The sequence below is a fragment of the Chiloscyllium plagiosum genome, unplaced genomic scaffold (assembly GCF_037043375.1).
Source record: "Chiloscyllium plagiosum isolate Xiang-an unplaced genomic scaffold, Cpla_swu_hap1 HiC_scaffold_12, whole genome shotgun sequence".
Taxonomy (NCBI): Eukaryota; Metazoa; Chordata; class Chondrichthyes; order Orectolobiformes; family Hemiscylliidae; genus Chiloscyllium; species Chiloscyllium plagiosum.
The window spans coordinates 43,312,636-43,331,757 of NW_028270150.1; the positions used below are offsets into that span (position 1 = coordinate 43,312,636).

The 19,122-nt window shown below is 41.9% G+C and overlaps 1 protein-coding gene across 5 annotated transcripts in view; it reads right to left on the reverse strand.

Annotated features, from left to right (window-relative positions):
• The window catches only part of cd247 (CD247 molecule), a 147,243-nt gene that overhangs the window by 15,347 nt on the left and 112,774 nt on the right, over positions 1-19,122 (reverse strand). For all 5 annotated transcript variants that reach the window (XM_087992730.1, XM_087992727.1, XM_087992729.1 and 2 more), the window contains exons 2-3: positions 10,357-10,460; positions 9,077-9,145 (exon numbers count right to left, since the gene is read on the reverse strand). In XM_087992730.1, the coding sequence (XP_087848856.1) occupies positions 9,077-9,145; positions 10,357-10,449 (162 nt within the window). In that variant the 5' untranslated portion in view covers positions 10,450-10,460. The remainder of the gene's footprint in view (positions 1-9,076; positions 9,146-10,356; positions 10,461-19,122) is intronic.

The following is a 19,122-nucleotide window of genomic DNA, read 5'->3' on the forward strand; positions in this document are numbered from 1 at the left end:
TTCAAGGAGCTATGAACCTGCACTCCAAGGTCTCTTTGGTCAGTAACACTCCCTAGGACCTTACCATTCCGTAAGGTTTGCTAAGATTTGCTTTCCCAAAATGCAGTACCTCGCATTTATCTGAATTAAACTCCATCTGTCACTTCTCAACCCCTTGGCCCATCTGGTCCAGATTCTGTTGTAATCTGCGGTAAACCTCTTCGCTGTCCACTACACCTCCAATTTTGGTGTCGTCTGCAAACTTACTAACTGTACCTCTTATGCTCGCATCCAAATCATTTATGTAAATGACAAAATGTAGAGGGCCCAGCACCGATCCTTGTGGCACTCCACTGGTCACAGGCCTCCAATCTGAAAAACAACCCTCTACCACCACCCTGTCTTCTCCCTTTGAGCCAGTTCTGTATCCAAATGGCTAGTTATCCCTGTATTCCATGAGATCTAACCTTGCTAATGAGTCTCCCATGGGGAACCTTGTTGAACGCTTTACTGAAGTCCATGTAGATCACATCTACTGCTCTGCCCTCATCAATCTTCTTTGTTACTTCTTCAAAAAACTCAATCAAGTTTGTGAGACGTGATTTCCCACGCACAAAGCCATGTTGACTATCCCAAATCAGTCCTTGCCTTTCCAAATACATGTACATCCTGTCCCTCAGGATTCCCTCCAACTTGCCCACCACCCAGGTCAGGCTCACTGGTCTATAGTCCCTGGTTTGTCTTTACCACCCTTCTTAAACAGTGGCACCACGTTTGCCAACCTCCAGTCTTCCGGCACCTCATCTGTGACTATCGATGATACAAATATCTCAGCAAGAGGCCCAGCAATCACTTCTCTAGCTTCCCACAGAGTTCTTGGGTACACCTGATCAGGTCCTGGGGATTTATCCACTTTTAACCATTTCAAGACATCCAGCACTTCCTCCTCTGTAATCTGGACATTTTGCAAGATGTCACCATCTATTTCCCTACAGTCTATATCTTCCGTATCCTTTTCCACAGTAAAGACTGATGCAAAATACTCATTTAGTATCTCCCCCATTTTCTGTGACTCCACACAAAAGCCGCCTTGCTGATCTTCGAGGGGCCCTATACTCTCCCTCGTTACCCTTTTGTCCTTAATGTATTTGTAAAAACCCTTTGCATTCTCCTTAATTTTATTTGCCAAAGCTATCTCATGTCCCCCTTTTGCCCTCCTGATTTCCCTCTTAAGTATACTCCTGCTTTCTTTATACTCTTCTAAGGATTCACTTGATCTATCCTGTCTATACCTGACAAATAGGTAAAAACAATGACTGCAGATGCTGGAAACCAGATTCTGGATTAGTGGTGCTGGAAAAGCACAGCAGTTCAGGCAGCATCCGAGAAGCAGTAAAATCGACGTTTCAGGCAAAAGCCATTCATCAGGAATACAGGCAGAGAGCCTGAAGGGTGTAGAGATAAGTGAGAGGAGGGTGGGGGTGGGGAGAAAGTAGCATAGACTACAATAGGTGAGTGGGGGAGGGGATGAAGGTGATAGGTCGGGGGGGGGAGGTTGGAGTGGATAGGTGAAAAAGAAGATAGGCAGGTAGGACAAGTCATGGGGACAGTGCTGAGCTGGAAGTTTGGAACTGGGGTGAGGTGGGGAAAGGGGAAATGAGGAAACTGTTGAAGTCCACATTGATGCCCTGGGGTTGAGGCTTTCCGAGGCGGAAGATGAGGCGTTCTTATCAGGTGCCTGGTGGTGAGGGAGCGGCGGTGAAGGAGGCCCAGGACCTCCATGTCCTCGGCAGAGTGGGAGGGGAAGTTGAAGTGTTGGGCCACGGGGCAGTGTGGTTGATTGGTGTGGGTGTCCCGGAGATGTTCCCTAAAGCGCTCTGCAAGGAGGCGCCCAGTCTCCCCAATGTAAAGGAGACCGCATCGGAAGCAACGGATACAATAAATGATATTGGTGGATGTGCAGGTAAAACCTTGATGGATGTGGAAGGTTCCTTTAGGGCCTTGGATGGAGGTGAGGGAGGAGATGTGGCGCAGGTTTTGCAATTCCTGCGGTGGCAGGGGAAGGTGCCAGGATGGGAGGGTGGATTGTAGGGGGGCGTGGACCTGACCAGGTAGTCACGGAGGGAACGGTCTTTGCAGAAGGCGGAAAGGGGTGGGGAGGGAAATATATCCCTGGTGGTGGGATCTGTTTGGAGGTGGCGGAAATGTCGGCGGATGATTTGGTTTATGCAAAGGTTGGTAGGGTGGAAGGTGAGCACCACGGGGCGTTCTGTCCTTGTTACGGTTGGAGGGGTGGGGTCTGAGGGCGGAGGTGTGGGATGTGGATGAAATGCGTTGGAGGGCATCTTTAACCACATGGGAAGGGAAATTGCAGTCTCTAAAGAAGGAGGCCATCTGGTGTGTTCTGTGGTGGAACTGGTCCTCCGGGGAGCAGATACGGTGGAGGCGGAGGAATTGGGAATATGGGATGGCATTTTTGCAGAAGGTAGGGTGGGAAGAGTTGTAATCCAGGTAGCTGTGGGAGTTGGTGGGTTTGTAAAAAATGTCAGCATCAAGTCGGTCGTCATTAATGGAGATGGAGAGGTCCAGAAATGGGAGGGAGGTTTCAGAGATGGTCCAGGTAAATTTAAGGTCAGGGTCGAATGTATTGGTGAAGTTGATGAATTGCTCAACCTCCTCAACGGGAGCATGACATACTTGACATATGGTTCCTTTTTTTTCTTAACCAAATCCCCAATTTCTTTAGTCATCCAGCATTCCCTATACCTACCAGCCTTCCCTTTCACCCTGACAGGAATATACTTTCTCTGGATTCTTGTTATCTCATTTCTGAAGGCTTCCCATTTTCCAGCCATCCCTTTACCTGTCAACATCTGCCTCCAATCAGCTTTCGAAAGTTCTTGCCTAATACCATCAAAATTGGCCTTTCTCCAATTTAGAACTTCAACTTTTAGATCTGGTCTATCCTTTTCCATCACTATTTGAAAATGAATAGAATTATGGTCACTGGCCCCAAAGTGCTCCCCCACTGACACCTCAGTCACCTGTCCTGTCTTATTTCCCAAGAGTTGGTCAAGTTTTGCACCTTCTCTAGTAGGTACATCCACATACTGAATCAGAAAATTGTCTTGGACACACTTAAGAAATTCCTCTCCATCTAAATCTTTAACACTATGACAGTCCCAGTCGATGTTTGGAAAGTTAAAATCCCCTACCATAACTACCCTATTATTCTTACAGATAGCTGAAATCTCCTTACAAGTTTGTTTCTCAATTTCCCTCTGACTATTGGGGGGTCTATAATACAATCCCAATAAGGTGATCATCCCTTTCTTATTTCTCAGTTCCACCCAAATCACTTCCCTGGATGTATTTCCGGGAATATCCTCCCTCAGCACAGCTGTAATGCTATCCCTTATCAAAAATGCCACTCCTCCTCCTCTCTTGCCTCCCTTTCTATCCTTCCTGTAGCATTTGTATCCTGGAACATTAAGCTGCCAGTCCTGCCCATCCCTGAGCCATGTTTCTGTAATTGCTATGATATCCCAGTCCCATGTTCCTAACCATGCCCTGAGTTCATCTGCCTTCCCTGTTAGGCCCCTTGCATTGAAATAAATGCAGTTTAATTTATTAGTCCTACCTTGTCCCTGCCTGCCCTGACTGTTTGACTCACTTCTGTTCTCAACTGTACCAGTCTCAGATTGACCTCTTTCCTCACTATCTCCCTGGGTCCCACCACCCACAACCCCCCCCCCTCCCGAGCAGTTCTAGCAAATCTCCCTGCCAGTATATTAGTCCCCTTCCAATTTAGGTGCAATCCATCTTTCTTGTACAGGTCACTTCGACCCCAAAAGGGATTCCAATGATCCAAAAATGTGAATCCTTCTCCCATACACCAGCTCCTTAGCCATGCATTAATCTGCTCTATCCTCCTATTCCTGCTCTCACTAGCTCGTAGCACTGGGAGTAATCCAGATATTACTACTCTCGAGGACCTCCTTTTTAAATTTCTGCCTAACTCTCTGTAATCTCCCTTCAGAATCTCAACCTTTATATCGTTGGTTCCAATGTAGACAATGACCTCCTGCTGGCCCCCTCCCCCATGAGAACATTCTGATATTTAACTACAAGTCCTATGTCCTCAGCACATTGGTGTGCAGCTGGAAAGCCTGGATAATCTATCAAAAGAACAATGTCAATATTCTCCAACTATGATATCTGCATGATATCCTGGCACTCACAGAAACACAAATTACCAATGAAGCAGTCCTAACTAGGGCAAGCCTGCCAAGCACACTGGCACTGATCAAGATGGTTTCACTAGCTTGGGCATATGTGCAGGATGGAAGATGGCCACATCCTCAAAGGCATGCAATACGGGGAAATAGTCTGCAAGGTGCCCAAAGCTTAGACTTAAAAATGTTTGATTTATTGTTGTCACATGTACCGAGATAGAGTGAAATGTGTTGTTTTGCGTACTATTCAGGCAGGTCGTACCATGCAAAGTGCATCAGTGTAGCTAAACAGAATGCAGGCTACAGTGTTACAGCCACAATGAAGGTACACAGAGAGAGAGTGTGAGTTCAGAATTAATATTTGAGAGGTCCATTCAATAGTCTGATAACAGCGGGGAAGAAGCTGTTCTTGAATCTGTTCATAGGTGTATTCAAACTTTTATATCGTTTGCCAAATAGAAGAGAGAGGAAGGTAGTATAACCAAGGTGGGAGGGGTCTTTGATTATGTTGGTTTCTTTCCTGAGTCATCGGGAACTCCAGATGGAGTCAGTGGATGGAAGGTTGGTTTGCGTGGTGGTCTGGGATGTGTTCACAACTCTTGTGGTTTCTTGCAGTCTTGGGTAGATTATCTGCCATACCACACTGTGATGCATCTGAGTAGGATACTTTCTATGTTGCATTTATAAACATTGAGAAGAATCTTTCCAGATATGCTGAATTTCCTTAGCCTCCTAAGGCTACAGAGATGTTAGTGTGCTTTCTTGACCATCATGTCAACCTTTGTGGACCAGGATGGATGTCAGTGATTATCACTCCCACAGACTTGATACTCTTGACCATCTGCACCTCAACACCGTTGAGGTTAACAGAGACATAGAGGTCCTCAGCACAATTGAGTCATAGAGTTATGGAGATGTACAGCACGGAAACAGACCCTTTAGTCCAACTCGTCCATGCTGACCAGATATCCCAACCTAATCTAGTCCCATTTTCCAGCACTTGGCCCCAATCCCTCTAACCCCTTCCTATTCATATACCTATCCAGATGCCTTTTAAATGTTGGAATTGTACCAGCCTCCACCACTTCCTCTGGCAGCTCATTCCATACACGTACTACCCTCTGCATGAAAAGGTTGCCCCTTAGGTCTCTTTTACATCTTTCCCTTCTCACCCTAGACCTATGCCCTCTAGTTCTGGACTCCCCCACCCTAGGGAAAAGATCTTGTCTATTTACCCTATCCATGTCTCTCATGATTTTATAAACCTCTATAAGGTCACCCCTCAGCCTCCAACGCTCCAGGGAAAACAGCCCCAGTCTATTCAGCCTCTACCTATCGCTCAAATCCTCCAACCCTGGCAACATCCTTGTAGATCTTTTCTGAACCCTTTCAAGTTTCACAACATCCTTCTGATAGGAAGGAGACCAGAATTGCATGCAATATTCCAAAAATGGCCTAACCAATGTCCTGTACAGCCACAACATGACCTCCCATCTCCTATACTCAAAGCTCTGACCAATAAAAAAAAGCATACCAAACACCTTCTTCACTATCCTATCTATCTGCGACTGCACTTTCAAGGAGCTATGAATCTGCACTCCAAGGCCGAGCTGACAATTGATGTGAATGACAACACCAGCTGTACCCAGCAGTTTGCCACCACAGCAACAAGTAGTTTCTGAAGCTCCAACACAGGTGCCAGGTGGGCAGACAGGGAATGGTAAAAATCCTCCTGACTCAACCAGCAAGGGACAAGCTCCTGTGTACCAATCACAGTGAAACCATATCTTTCCAGAGCCAGCTTCCTCAGCAGGAATACAACAGGCGATCTCCCCTGACATCCCCAAGGTTTTGAGGTTAAATTCCCATTGTCTCCCAGCGATAGAAGAATCCTTAAAGACTTAAACTATCTCTAAGTAAATTTTATTCAGGCAGAACACTCTGACATGAACATTAAAACTTTGAATATGTAATGCCCATGATAGGATTTCCACACCTGTGAACCATCAGGATGTTTTACTTATTTAAAGGTGCTGTATGCATACAAATTGTTGATTATTGCCTAATATGAAAAAATGCTTTATCTTAGTATTTTATCTCCTGATCACCAACTATCCTGTTATATTGTATGATAAAGAAAGGTAAAAGAAACATTTATTTCATAGTCTCTATTCTGAACAGAGACCCGAGTGTATAACTGCTACAAAAGAATTGATCTATTGGTGTTCATTTACCAAATGCAATACATGTCAGGAACACAGATGATTGAGACAATCTTCCTGGCTGGTTTTACCCAGGGCTTAAAATGAAGATGTTTGCTCAAATACTGAGGTGCCAACAGTCATTGGTTGTACAGAGATTTCAGTTACTATCTCAGCTCCTGATATTTACCTGTCAGAACCAGCATTCAATGGGGAATGCTCTGTGCCAATGTACTGATGAATGGACACACACCATATGTACAGTCAAGATACTGTTCAAGATACTGTTCAAGATGTCACTTAAGAGTAGAACCTGCTTATCTAGCAGCGTCTTGTCCACTATGTAACTACTTTCCACATTAACAGTCGGGTCAGAGACTCTTTAGGGTTGGATTGTCTCCAATGTGATTCAGATCACCATGACAGGTTAGAACTGAATGAACTTGTCAACAAATTGGCTTGGACACTATTAAGTGTTAATACAGAAACCTATATCAGCCATCCAGCTAACCAAAAGGAAGTGAAATCAGTTTGGTCAGCCACAAGTCACTTAATGGATACAAGTCCAAATCACAGAATTACTTCAGTTAACACTGATTAATACCAAAATGCTTGTATGACTCAGAACAGCTCCAGTGGGAAACAGGTACGTCGTAAGTGTGGAAGATGCTCGCCTATATCAGAACACATATTGGAGAAGTGGAGATTCAACAGAATGTTTTAAAGCTATGAAGAGTACTGTTATAGTGAATTGAGAAGGATAGATTTAGCTGTTTGTCAATCAACAGTTAATTGCTGTCTGTGGCAGTCGCCCTAGCATTCCTTCTGGAGTTCAACTCCTTTGTCCCTCTTTGCGATATATTACAAACTGCATGGTCCTGGCAGAATCCAAGCTGAATGTCAGTGAGCAGATTGTTGTTGTGCTTGATTGCACTTAATTCCTTCCAAACACATGACATTTGATCATCTCTGATCTGCCTAGGGGTTTTCCAATATTGTTGCATGGGGAAGATGTACCATGGTGGTCACATCTCTGGACAAGTAATTCATCCTGAATTGGCCTGATGAGACATTCCATTGTAATAAACCTCTATGAAGTCTAAAATTAATTAAACTGAAGGACAATCCAGTGTCAATATAGATACTGGAAATAACATTGGCAAAGTGTTCCTTACTAACATTTAGGGACTTGTGTCAATATTGGAAGAGCTGTCCCACAGATTAGTCAAGCAACAGCCTGACAGTCATAATCAGGAAATTATACCTTATCGAACTATTCCTTAGGCAACACCATTACCATCCCTGGGTATGTGTTGTCCAAACAGCAGGACAGATTTATCCTGTGACAGGGGAGATGTCCTGGATGTCCTCAACATTGATTTCAAATCTCATAACATCGTATGATATCAAGTCAAACATTGGAAAGGGAACCTCCTGCTGATCACCACCTACAACCTCCTCACTCCCCAGCTGATGAATTGGTATAGCTCTGTGTTGAACGACACTTGGAAGAAACATTGAGGATGGCAAGGGCATAGAATAGACTCTGGGTAGGTGGCTTCAGTGTCCATTACCAAGAGTAACTTAGTAGCACCAATACTGAACAAGCTGACCCACTCCTAAAGGACATAACTGCTAGACTGGGTTTGTGGTAGATAGCGAGGGAACCAATAAGAGGAAAAATACTTGATCGCGACCTCACCTGTTGCATACATATCAGTTCATGACAATATTAGGAAGAGTGACCATTGCTCCTTGTGGAAATGCAGTCCTGTCTTCATATTGAGGATACCTTCTATCGTCTTATGCTAAATGGGGTCAACTTGAAAGTGGTGTTGCAGGCAACCATGAAGCATTTTGGGTCACCAACAGCAGCAGCTTGTATTCAGTCACAGACTGTAGCATTACCAACAAGCCAAAGGATCAAACCAGGAGAGCATGCCAAGGGAATACCGACAAAGGAGCTGTCAACCTGATGAAGCTACAACATAGAATGACTTGCATGCCAAACCACGGGAGCAGCAAATGAAAGATAGACCCAAATGATCCCATAACCATCATATTAGATGCATGTTCTACAGTATTGAACATCTAGTTGTGAATAGTGGTGAACAATTACACAACTCACAAGAGGAAAAAGGCAGTTTTGCTTTGTTATTACTTCATTCATTGACAAAACACTTCAGTCATTTTGAAACAATAAAGGTTTGTACAACAATGGTTGGGAATTGGTGAAGTAATCTTTATTGGGAAACAGAAAATAATAACAAATCCCAAACCATTTCAAGCTTGTTCAAAGAATATGGATATGCATTTGTCAACATTTGTGTTACTTTTCTTCCAATTAATTTTCAGCAATAACTATTACAAATCATGCGTGTGAATATGTATTTTCCTGCTTTCACCTACAGCTATATCTCAAGTAGTGAGTACAATTTACAGTAGTGGTTTGTAACTGACAGGTTAACTCACCCGCCTCAGTGCAAAGTGCAAATTTCAGTATACTTAGGCCTTATGACCTTCAGTAGCGGTGGCAAACTACACTTGCAATAATTGTTGCTGTGTTACCTACTTTATTAACCTGACCCAAATCAGGATGTTATTGTCAACTGCGATATACAAAGAGTAACCAATTTCAAGAAAATGTAAACAGTTACTTACTTGATATTGGTCTTCTACATTTGGTTGGTTTGCAGGAATATCCTCATGTTTACCTTTTGCCTTGGTCAGCTTTGAAAACAAAATGGTAAAGAACATATTACACAAAATAAATTTAATTTATTAATCCTACTTTTTTTCCCTAATATTGCTCATTAAAATAACCAGCAGCATTCTCACGCTTCTAACTAATTTGTTTGCTATGTAATGAGAAACCAGTTCATATGTGACCAGTGGAGTGCCCTGAAAGGTTGCAGAAGAAAAGGGAGTGGCCATTCACAAAATATCCTGCACCCACAAGGCTGTGTGCAGTGGAAAAAATTTAATATAAAATGACCAAAATCTCCAATGATTTGTTTGTGAATGCAGAAATCGCAAATAAATACCATATTAAGATGTACAAGGAAGAAAATGTATCTGGAATGAAAGACTGAATATTCCTTTAACTGATGCTACTTCTGTTCTGTAGCAGAATTCAGTCAGAAGTCTGGTAAAATTAATATGCTAACTGTTGTTGACTGATCACACGTTCCTGCTGTGCAAGCTTGTCAGACTTTATGATCTGCATCAGGAAGGAAACAAAATGTTCCCACAGTTGAATGGACAACCATCTCACTTTTTCTTTTAAAAACAAAATGTCATTTTCCTCTTTGCGGCTTTATTAATTTAATGCTTGGAAAAGAGATGAAGCACTGAAATATCTGAAAAAATGTGTTTTCTATGCTGATAATTGCCACAGATCCCACAGGGGAAAAAGAAATCAGCTCCACTAAGTCAAGCTGCAGTAAAGCAGAAAATGAAAAATGTATCTAATGAAAACAATAATGCTTCATGTGTTTACAGCCACATCCACATTGTTTAAAATATCTATACAATTGGAGGAGTTGGGGTTGGGGGAGTTTACTGTTCCACTTCAAACAAACAGCCACAGTAAAAATATTTGAATTTAGATTACCACGTTTAACATTAGCAAAATAATTGAAGACTGTCCCCCTTTGTTTAACCAAATCAGGAAGTTTCTGGAATGGGAAATCATGGATGCTGAAATGTATCATTCAATGCTGCAGCATGTTGATACATCAAAGTCTACACTGTGGCACCCACTATAACTGTTAATGTATCACTGGAATAATATTGATTGATTGTACAGGTTCAGTTACTTAATTATCTGTATGTTAAGAAAAATTACATTTAATGCTATGTACTGCTCTTTATTTATAACTAATTTTTAATTTCTAGTTCCTCTGAAGCTCAGCAATAGCAGATAACAGTAAATGACTTACCCTCAGCTTAAGGTAGAGACCAGTGACTATAATCCCATAAACAAAGAGAATTCCATCGAGAATATAACACAACTTAGGGTCATCCAGGTTCATAACGTCAGCATCTGTCAAAATGGCAAACAAAAAAGCCTACTCAGCCATTGCTGCAAATGTCTTTTCTAATATTCACTTATTTCTGAATCCTTCAATAAATATCTCAAGGTATTTTCTCTTAAGCTTGCAATTGATCACAATACAGTGCATTTTACTTGAATTTTTAAAGCTAATTTAGTGAATGTGATGATTCTTCATTTAATTAGATGTTATCAGTTAGTCACAGTCATAGTGTTGGTGACCTTTGAGGGATACAATGTATGTAATAAGATACAAAATAGATTAAGTTAAGGTTAAAAGCAAGGAGGAGTGTTTGTTAGGGGTTTGCACCTGAAAATGCTCTTCATCATGATGTGGGTCAGGCCTGATGGACCAGTTAATCCATTATTACTTTTTTTTTACATTAGTGTAGTTCTTCTATAACATGATAGTCGCGGTTTGTGCAAGCCCGCATTACAGAAAAATCATGCTTTAGAAACAGCAATTAGTGTTGACAAGACAATCACATTACAGCCACCATAGTTTTGAAAGTTCGCGCTTTAGAAACACAGTCCCCAATTCATCAATCACCTTATAGTGACTTTGCATTAATGAAATGCACATGATAGCAGAACAATCTGTATTTATGTACTTGGATTTTTGTAATTCATCTGCATTTGCCTTTGCAATAGTCCAGCTGCTGCTGAAATCTTCGTTCATGCTAAAATCACCTCCAGATCATGTCACCTATTACCTATAAATTTACAGTACATTCATGCCCCTGTATTCTATTATGCAGGAATCACTGGCCCATTAATTCTATCCTCCATGGACACTAGACCCTAGTTCCCCAAAGCCTCATATTTAAAGGTTTCATCTTCCTGTTTAAACCCATTCATGGTCTTACCCATCCCGAACTCTGTCACTTCCTCTGGATTCTCTATTCTTCAGATCCAGGCCTCATGTGTCCTCCAAAAAACAAAGAATTGCCAATGCTGAAAATCTGAAAGTGCTCAAATATTCTCACAGCTTCCTCCCCACTTCACCTCAACATTGGCAGCCATGCCTTAGGCCACCTTGGTCCTGTCTTCTGAGATACACTCCCAAAATCTCATGACCTCCCCAATTCTTTCAACTCAATCCCTAAGGCACTCTGCGCTCATGTCACATTTCATCACTTTGCTTCATTTTTCCGTCTTTGGTGTGGTGTTCATTTTCATGATTGCATCATTATTTTATCATTTCTGGGATGTGAAGGCTGCTGACAGGACTAGTATTTACTGCCCATCACCATTTGTCCTTCAGAATTAAGGAGAACTACATTCCACATGGTGCAGGTACACCCACAAGGGCTGTTTGGAAGTGAATTCCAGGATTATGTTCCAGTGACTCTGAAGGAATTTCCTAATCAGGATCATGAGTGGTTTAGAGGGGAACTTGCAAGTGGTGTTGTTCTTATGTATCTGCTGCCCTTGCCCTTCAAGATGGTTACGGCTAAAGGCTGGAAAGGTGCTGTTGAAGCAACTTTGTGAAACACTTTGTATTTAAAGTGCCTATGTGTAAGTTGCACATTACTGTTGCAATGGGCCAATATTTCCTCGAGGTGATAGGTTCTTGGCAGCCAGCTGTGAAGAGCTGAAAAAAGCCCTGGGTTGTCTCCTGTGGAAGGCCTGCCCAGTTAGGTGCCACCCTGCATTCTTCTACCAAATTAAATGCCTATTGGCACAAAGTATGCTATGGGGCGGATGTGAAATTCTGCCCATGGCTTGTTCATAAAGATGTTTGCTGATCTTCTCAATGATCAACATTTTCAAGTTCAAACATGCAGAAAGAAAATACATTTTGAGAAGAGCTTGCTGCTCCCCCATGAATAGTAATTTGGGATATGTTACATCCATCTGAGAGGGCAGACAGTGAGCTAGACAATGAGAATTTTTTTTTTGTTTAGATCCCCAGTGGCTTGCATCTCCTGATTCCTGCTTTTCCCACCAATCAAAATGTCACTCCTGTCAATTTCAGTGAGGAGTGAAACCTAACCTATCCAATGAACAGAAACTAAACCTGCTATATATGCACAGTGGCTGCAAGAGCAGGTCATGGGCTGGGAATCCTTTAGCGAGTAACTCCACTCCTATCTACTGTCTACAAGACACCCGTCAGGAGTGAGATGGACTACTGTCCAGTCATTGGAGGAGTACAGATCCAATTACACTCAGGAAGCTCAATATCATCCAAGACAAAGCAGGCTGCTTGATTCACACCGTACCTGCTTCCTTAACCACTGACTCCTTTTATTACAACCACCACTGATGGCAGCATAATTTCACAACCGAGAGGAACAGCAGATACCTCGGAACACTATCACCACCAAGTTCCCCTCCAGATCACACAATATCCTCACAGAAATATATTTTATTTTCTTCATTTATGGGCTAGGGCAGCATTTACCGCTCATCCCTATTTGCCCAGAAAGCAGTTAAGAGTCAACCACATTACTGTGGGTCTGGAGTCACATGTAGACCAGACAGAGTAAGGATGACAGTTTCCTTCTCTAAAGGACAATGGATTTATGGTCATCATTAGACGTTTAATTTCAGATGTTCAAATTCCATCCAGGATTTGAACCTGAGTCCCCAGAATGTTACCTGCATCCCTGGATTAACAATGATAATATTACTAGGCTTCACTTCCCCTAGATTTGTACATATATATTTATTGACAATGAGTGAGTGGGGTATGGAGCTATTTGGTCTTTTCTGGGTTGAACAGGGTTTATCATGAGATTACTTGGGTGAATGAGGGAAAGCCAAGAGGTTAAAAGGTAATAATTGATTATTTGTTGTTTATTTGAAAAGGAAGTCATTTTCCAAAAAGGGTCCATAAAACTTTCAAAAGAGATAAGATGTGGATTTTGTGGCTAATAATCGCTGGGTAAACTTGAAAAAAAAATGAAGATCTGTGCAATGTGTTGCCCAGCAACAGTCTCGGACTGAAGTTGCTGTGTGTTTTCACAGACCTGGGTACGGGCAGCTGAAGAGGCTTGCACACAGAAACCAGAGTGCTCTCTCTGTCTCACTAACAACACAGTAACACCACCAGACTGAAGTATTTGTGAAACATATTGAAGTTTCAAATACAATGGTTCTGAATAGTTTCTGTTCTGAATTTAAAATCTAGTCTGAGGCTCTTCCATCATCCTGCCACTGTCAATGATTAGACCTTGTTGACAGGGGATTGAAGGTACTGTGAGAAGATACTGTCTTCTCACTTTGGACCCTTGACCCACAGAGATGTTATTCATTTCTGCCTTTTCTTTCAAATCCCGAAGTATCGCTGCAGAGTTGTATTGTTATCACTGTGCATGAATTGATATAGTAGAATCCCCAAAGTGGGAAGCACACCTTTCGGTCCATTGTGTCCAAACTGACCCTCTGAAAAACATCCACCCAAACCCATCCCTGCATTTCTCATGGCTAACCCATTTAACCTACGCATTCTTGGTCACTATGGGCAATTTAGCATGGCCAAGTTACCTAACCTGCAAATCTTTCACTGTGGGAGGAAGCCATGCAGACACAGGGAGAATGTGCAAACTCCATACAGGCAGTATCCCGTGGGTGACGCTGTGAGGCGGCAGTACTAACCACTCAGCCACCGTGCCAGCCTATGTTGGGATTACAGGAATATAGTTTATTTCTGAATCCATGTCAACCAACTCCATTTCTAACTCCTCTTTGCTGCCTGGGTATTGTGGGAATGTGAAGGATGTAAATGGGAGCTATTAGAGAAACAGGTGGAACACCAACTGAAAGTTTGAGTCATCAGAAAAGTGCAGCAGAGATGGAACAGCATGGGGCTGAACCACTGAAGAGGAGTGAGTGGGTCATTTGAACCTCAGAAAGGGAGGAAATGTGTGGTGGAGTCTACATTAAAACTATGATATCATGTGGGTGTCCACTGACAGCAGAGGTTCATTGTGAGCTAAAGCCAAATGATAAAGACCGCTGCAGTATCGGCATTATTCAAATTCAATTTATTTTTAGATCGTTAATTCCGAGCCTTCCAACCTGTGACCACACTGTCCGTCATGTGCTTTATTGGCAACCTGATTAAGAAGCAGTGGTCGACAAGCGTTACAATTAGAGTGGTGGTGGAAAAGCACAGCAGTTCCGGCAGCATCCGAGGAGCAGGAAAAATCGACATTTCAGGCAAAAGCTCTTCATCAGGAATTTTTCTGCTCCTCAGATGCTGCCTGACCTGCTGTGCTTTTCCAGCACCATTCTAATCTTGACTTTAATCTCCAGCATCTACAGTACCCACTTCTGACGATTGTAATTAGGGTGTTCACTTGAAATCTTCTTATTCTACAACTAATCTTTCTTCTCCTCTCTTAACAGATGGCGACTCTGAGCAGTCATCCTCCTGTCTGTCATGAAATGATCACTATTCACATGTAAACCTCAGTGGTGACTATTCAACTGCCGATGCATTACTGACTTAGAGCAAGTAAAACTCACAAGAAGTGCAGTGTGAGAAGAATAAGTGTGCCCACACATTTGAATTCCAGCTGGAATCACCAAATATTACGATGAATATTGCCCAATTTTGTTTTCCTCAAACCAGGAGTTCAGAAACCTACTGTAGCATCAGCTGGGAAAAGATATGAAAGGACCAAACTGAATGTACAAAGGCATCAGGAGAAGGATAGGCAGATTTTGATAGGACTATAAGATATTGGATGCATTAATATTTTGGGACATATTCTAAGGGAAGTTGCTCAGAGACACTCTAACCTTATTTCTGTCTGACCAAACTTGAGAACATTATATGCCTGGACAGATATTTACTGTCGGTTTTCATCAAATGTACCCCAATTAATATTTCCTATGTTTCTACTTGAAAGAAGCAGATTTAAATTAGCTTCAAATGTATATGGAAGTGCTGAATTTGCTGACTGATGTTTATGTAACATTGTAGGGTAACATTGTACTGCTAGCTCCCGTCTCTTCTCTCAGAACATTGTTATTACTTTAATTGAGCCAACCTGCCCATCAGCCTTCTTCCAGATGAATGTTTGAGCACATTTACCTTCAACAGAACCACCTTATTAAAGCAAAGGCTGAAGTTCCAAAACTGTAACCCAGTTAATGTTGGAATAGGATTGAGCTTCTCTCCTACAGTTTATATCATTGAAATCCCTCAATTAAATAAGGTGTGAAAAACTGTCAGCTATTTATTGTATATAGAATTGTGACATGTATTCATTTTGAATAAATACACTGTAAATATAGGGTAACTGACATTGCAGAAAGACACATATCAAGTGGTTGTATGAACAGAGAACAAATGCTGTTAAAGCTGTTCCGGAAATCTGAACAATGGATTTATTTTTCAGACTCAATCGACCACATCCTTTACAAAACACAAGTGTTATGTCTCTGGCTGATCACTGCTAGTCTTTCTAATTTGTGATCCTTTATGTAAACCTGTCCGGTAAAGCGCCTAGTAATATGTTTAACTGATGTTGTTTTCTTCAACATATAGATGATGTTAGACATAGCTTTCATCTGCTCATGTTGATACTCCAAATCATACTGCCCAGAAAGGGGTCTTTTGGTTCATTGTACCTTTGGAACTGCTGTACAATTAGCCCATTTGTCTGTGCTTTCTCTGTACCCCTGCAAATTCCTCCCCCTTGCATAGTAATTTAACTATTAAAAAATCTTAACAATCTTCCCTCTGGTTCTTGTGGCAATTGCCTTAAGTTTGTGACCTTTGGTTACCAGCCTTCCTGCCAGTGCAAACAATTTCTCCAAATGTGAAATACAAATGGCAGCCAGGTGGGGAGTTGTTGCTGTCTTTCCAGGGAGAGAAGGCAGCTCATGAAAGGATTAGGAGAATAAAGATGTCACATAGTAGCCATGATGCTGAGTCAACGTACAACATGTGAACCAGTACCAGGTAACCGTCCAAATTACACAACAAGCACAGATGGAATTAAACTTGCCCTTATCCTGCAGCAGCCCCAACAGCAGAAGATGTCAGTTTGAGGAGGAGCAAGGAAGTTAGACTTAGCTAATATTTATTCCTCAAGGCACATCAGAAAAACAGCAAACTTGATCATTACCACATTGCTGTTCGTGGAAGCATGCAGTGCATAAATCGGTTCCTGCATTATAATGGTGATTATACTTCAAAAATACTTCATTGGTTGTAAAACACTTTGGGGTATCCTGTGGTCATGAAAGTTCTGTAACTTATCTTTCTTTTCCTTTCATTCTCCCTACAAATCTATATTTGCTGTATTCTTCTTGATTTGCTATTTTATTATGCATTAGATATTTATCACAAGCATTATTTTCTTGTTTCATTTTAATTTCTTAATTGTCCAAGGAGTTCTAGCTTTCAATGTCTTGCCTTAACTCCTCATAGGACTGTATCTAACTTGTGCACAAGTGGTCAGCTCTTTGAAGATCTCTCAAAGTTCCTTTACTATTTCATCAGCAAATCTTTGCTTGTAATCCACCAGCATTGGACCCCTTTACAGTTCAGTGAAACAAGCCTTCTGCCAGTTTACCATCTCCTCAAAACTGTTGATTTTTTTGTGTTCTACCACACACAATTTTCACTGATTATAGTTATTGCTAATTATAATCCTAATTTTCTCAAACTGTTGTTGCTCAGTCAGAATTGAACATACTACTCAGCATCTCAATATTGTTTTTCTTTTATCCTGGTCAAGGCTGAAGACACTGGAATAGTTATGGCAAAATAGATCAAAATCTATGGTTTGAATCCCACTTTAGTTTTTGACAAGGCTTCAAAGGTATTAGAAAAGCGAGGCAACAGGTCCTTCAATCATTTCTCGGCATCAATCTTGATTATCCTAACTTCACTGCCACCAGGACCAATGGGGTACTGCACCCAAATTAAACTATTTTCATTCTGCTCATGTCTATTACAGAATCACAGAATGATTATGGTGCAGGAAGATTTGGCCCATCGTGCCTACACCAGTTCTATTACCCAGTGCCAATCCCCTGCCTTTTCCCCATTTCCTTGTATGTCATTTCCATCCCAATAATCATCCAATGCTCTTTTGAATGTCTCCATTGAACCTGTCTCCATGACACTTCCAGGCAGTGCATCCTATACCCTAACTATATGTTGTGTGAAAAAGCTTTTTCCTCATCACGCTTGTTTCATTCACATATCACTTTAAAAGAAAAAAAAGGAATTTGAGGGTATATATTTATGAACAGGGACATTTTCTCCCTATCTACTCTATTTAGACTCCCCATGATTTGGAAAGTCTTTATCAAATCTCCCCTCAGCTTTCTTCTCACTAAAGAGAACAATCTGAACTTCTTCAATTCATCCTCATAACTGAAATTTCTGATTCCTGGAACCATTATTGTAAATCACTTCCTCACTCTCTCCAATGTATTCAATCTTTCCCATATTCTAGCCCTGACAACTGCCCACAACATTCCAGCTGAGGTCTAACAAGTATCTTGTTCAACATCATCTCCCTACTCTTATAATCTATGCTGTTATTAATAAAGCCACCAACACTGTATGTTTTATCCACTGCTCTTCACCTGCCCTGCTACCTTCACTGATTTGTGCAATTATAGATCCAGGCCCCTCTGCTCCTGCACCTTCTTTAGATTTTTATATTGTTTTTTAAATGTTTTTCTTGCCAAAGTGCATCACCTCATACTTCACTGCACTGAACCTCAGCTGCTGTCCACTCTCTACCTCTCCACTTACTCCAATAACTTACAGAGGTATAGAAATTTAAACTGAGCTGAAAATGTGTTGCTGGAAAAGCGCAGCAGGTCAGGCAGCATCCAGGGAACAGGAGAATCGACGTTTCGGGCATAAGCCCTTCTTCAGGAAGGCTTATGCCCGAAACGTCGATTCTCCTGTTGCCCGGATGCTGCCTGACCTGCTGCGCTTTTCCAGCAACACATTTTCAGCTCTGATCTCCAGCATCTGCAGACCTCCCTTTCTCCTATAGAAATTTAAAGCATGGAGTCAGAACATTCTGTCCAACTCGTCCATGCCGATGAGATATCGTAAACTGATCTAGTCAGCATTTGACAGCACTTGGCCCATATCCCTCTAAATCCTTCCTATTCATGTATGCGTCTAGATACCGTTTAAATGTTGTAATTGTACCCACTTCCATCACTTCCCTCTGGCAGCTCACTGCATACACGCACCACCATCTGCATGAAACACTTGCCCTTTAGATCCCTTTTAAATCTTCCCCTCTCACCTTAAACCTATGCCCTCTCATTTTGAACCACCCTTTTCTTGGGAAAAAGACATTGCTGTTCACCCTACCCATGCCCCTCATGATTTTATCACCTCTCAGCTTCCTATGCTCCAAGAAAGAAGGCCCCAAACTATCCAGCCTCTCCCTATTGGTCAAACCCTCCAACACAGGCAGGATCCTTATAAATCTTTTTTTCTGAAACCTTTCAAGTTTAACAAAATCTTTCCTATAGCAGGGAGACCAGAATTGAACGCAGTATTCTAAAAGTGGTCACAGTAATGTCCTGTACATTTGCTACATGACTTCCCAACTCATACACTCAATGCACTGACCAGTGAGGGCAAATGCCTTCTTCACCACCTTGACTACCTGGGACCCCACGTTCAAGGAACCATACACCTGCATCCCAA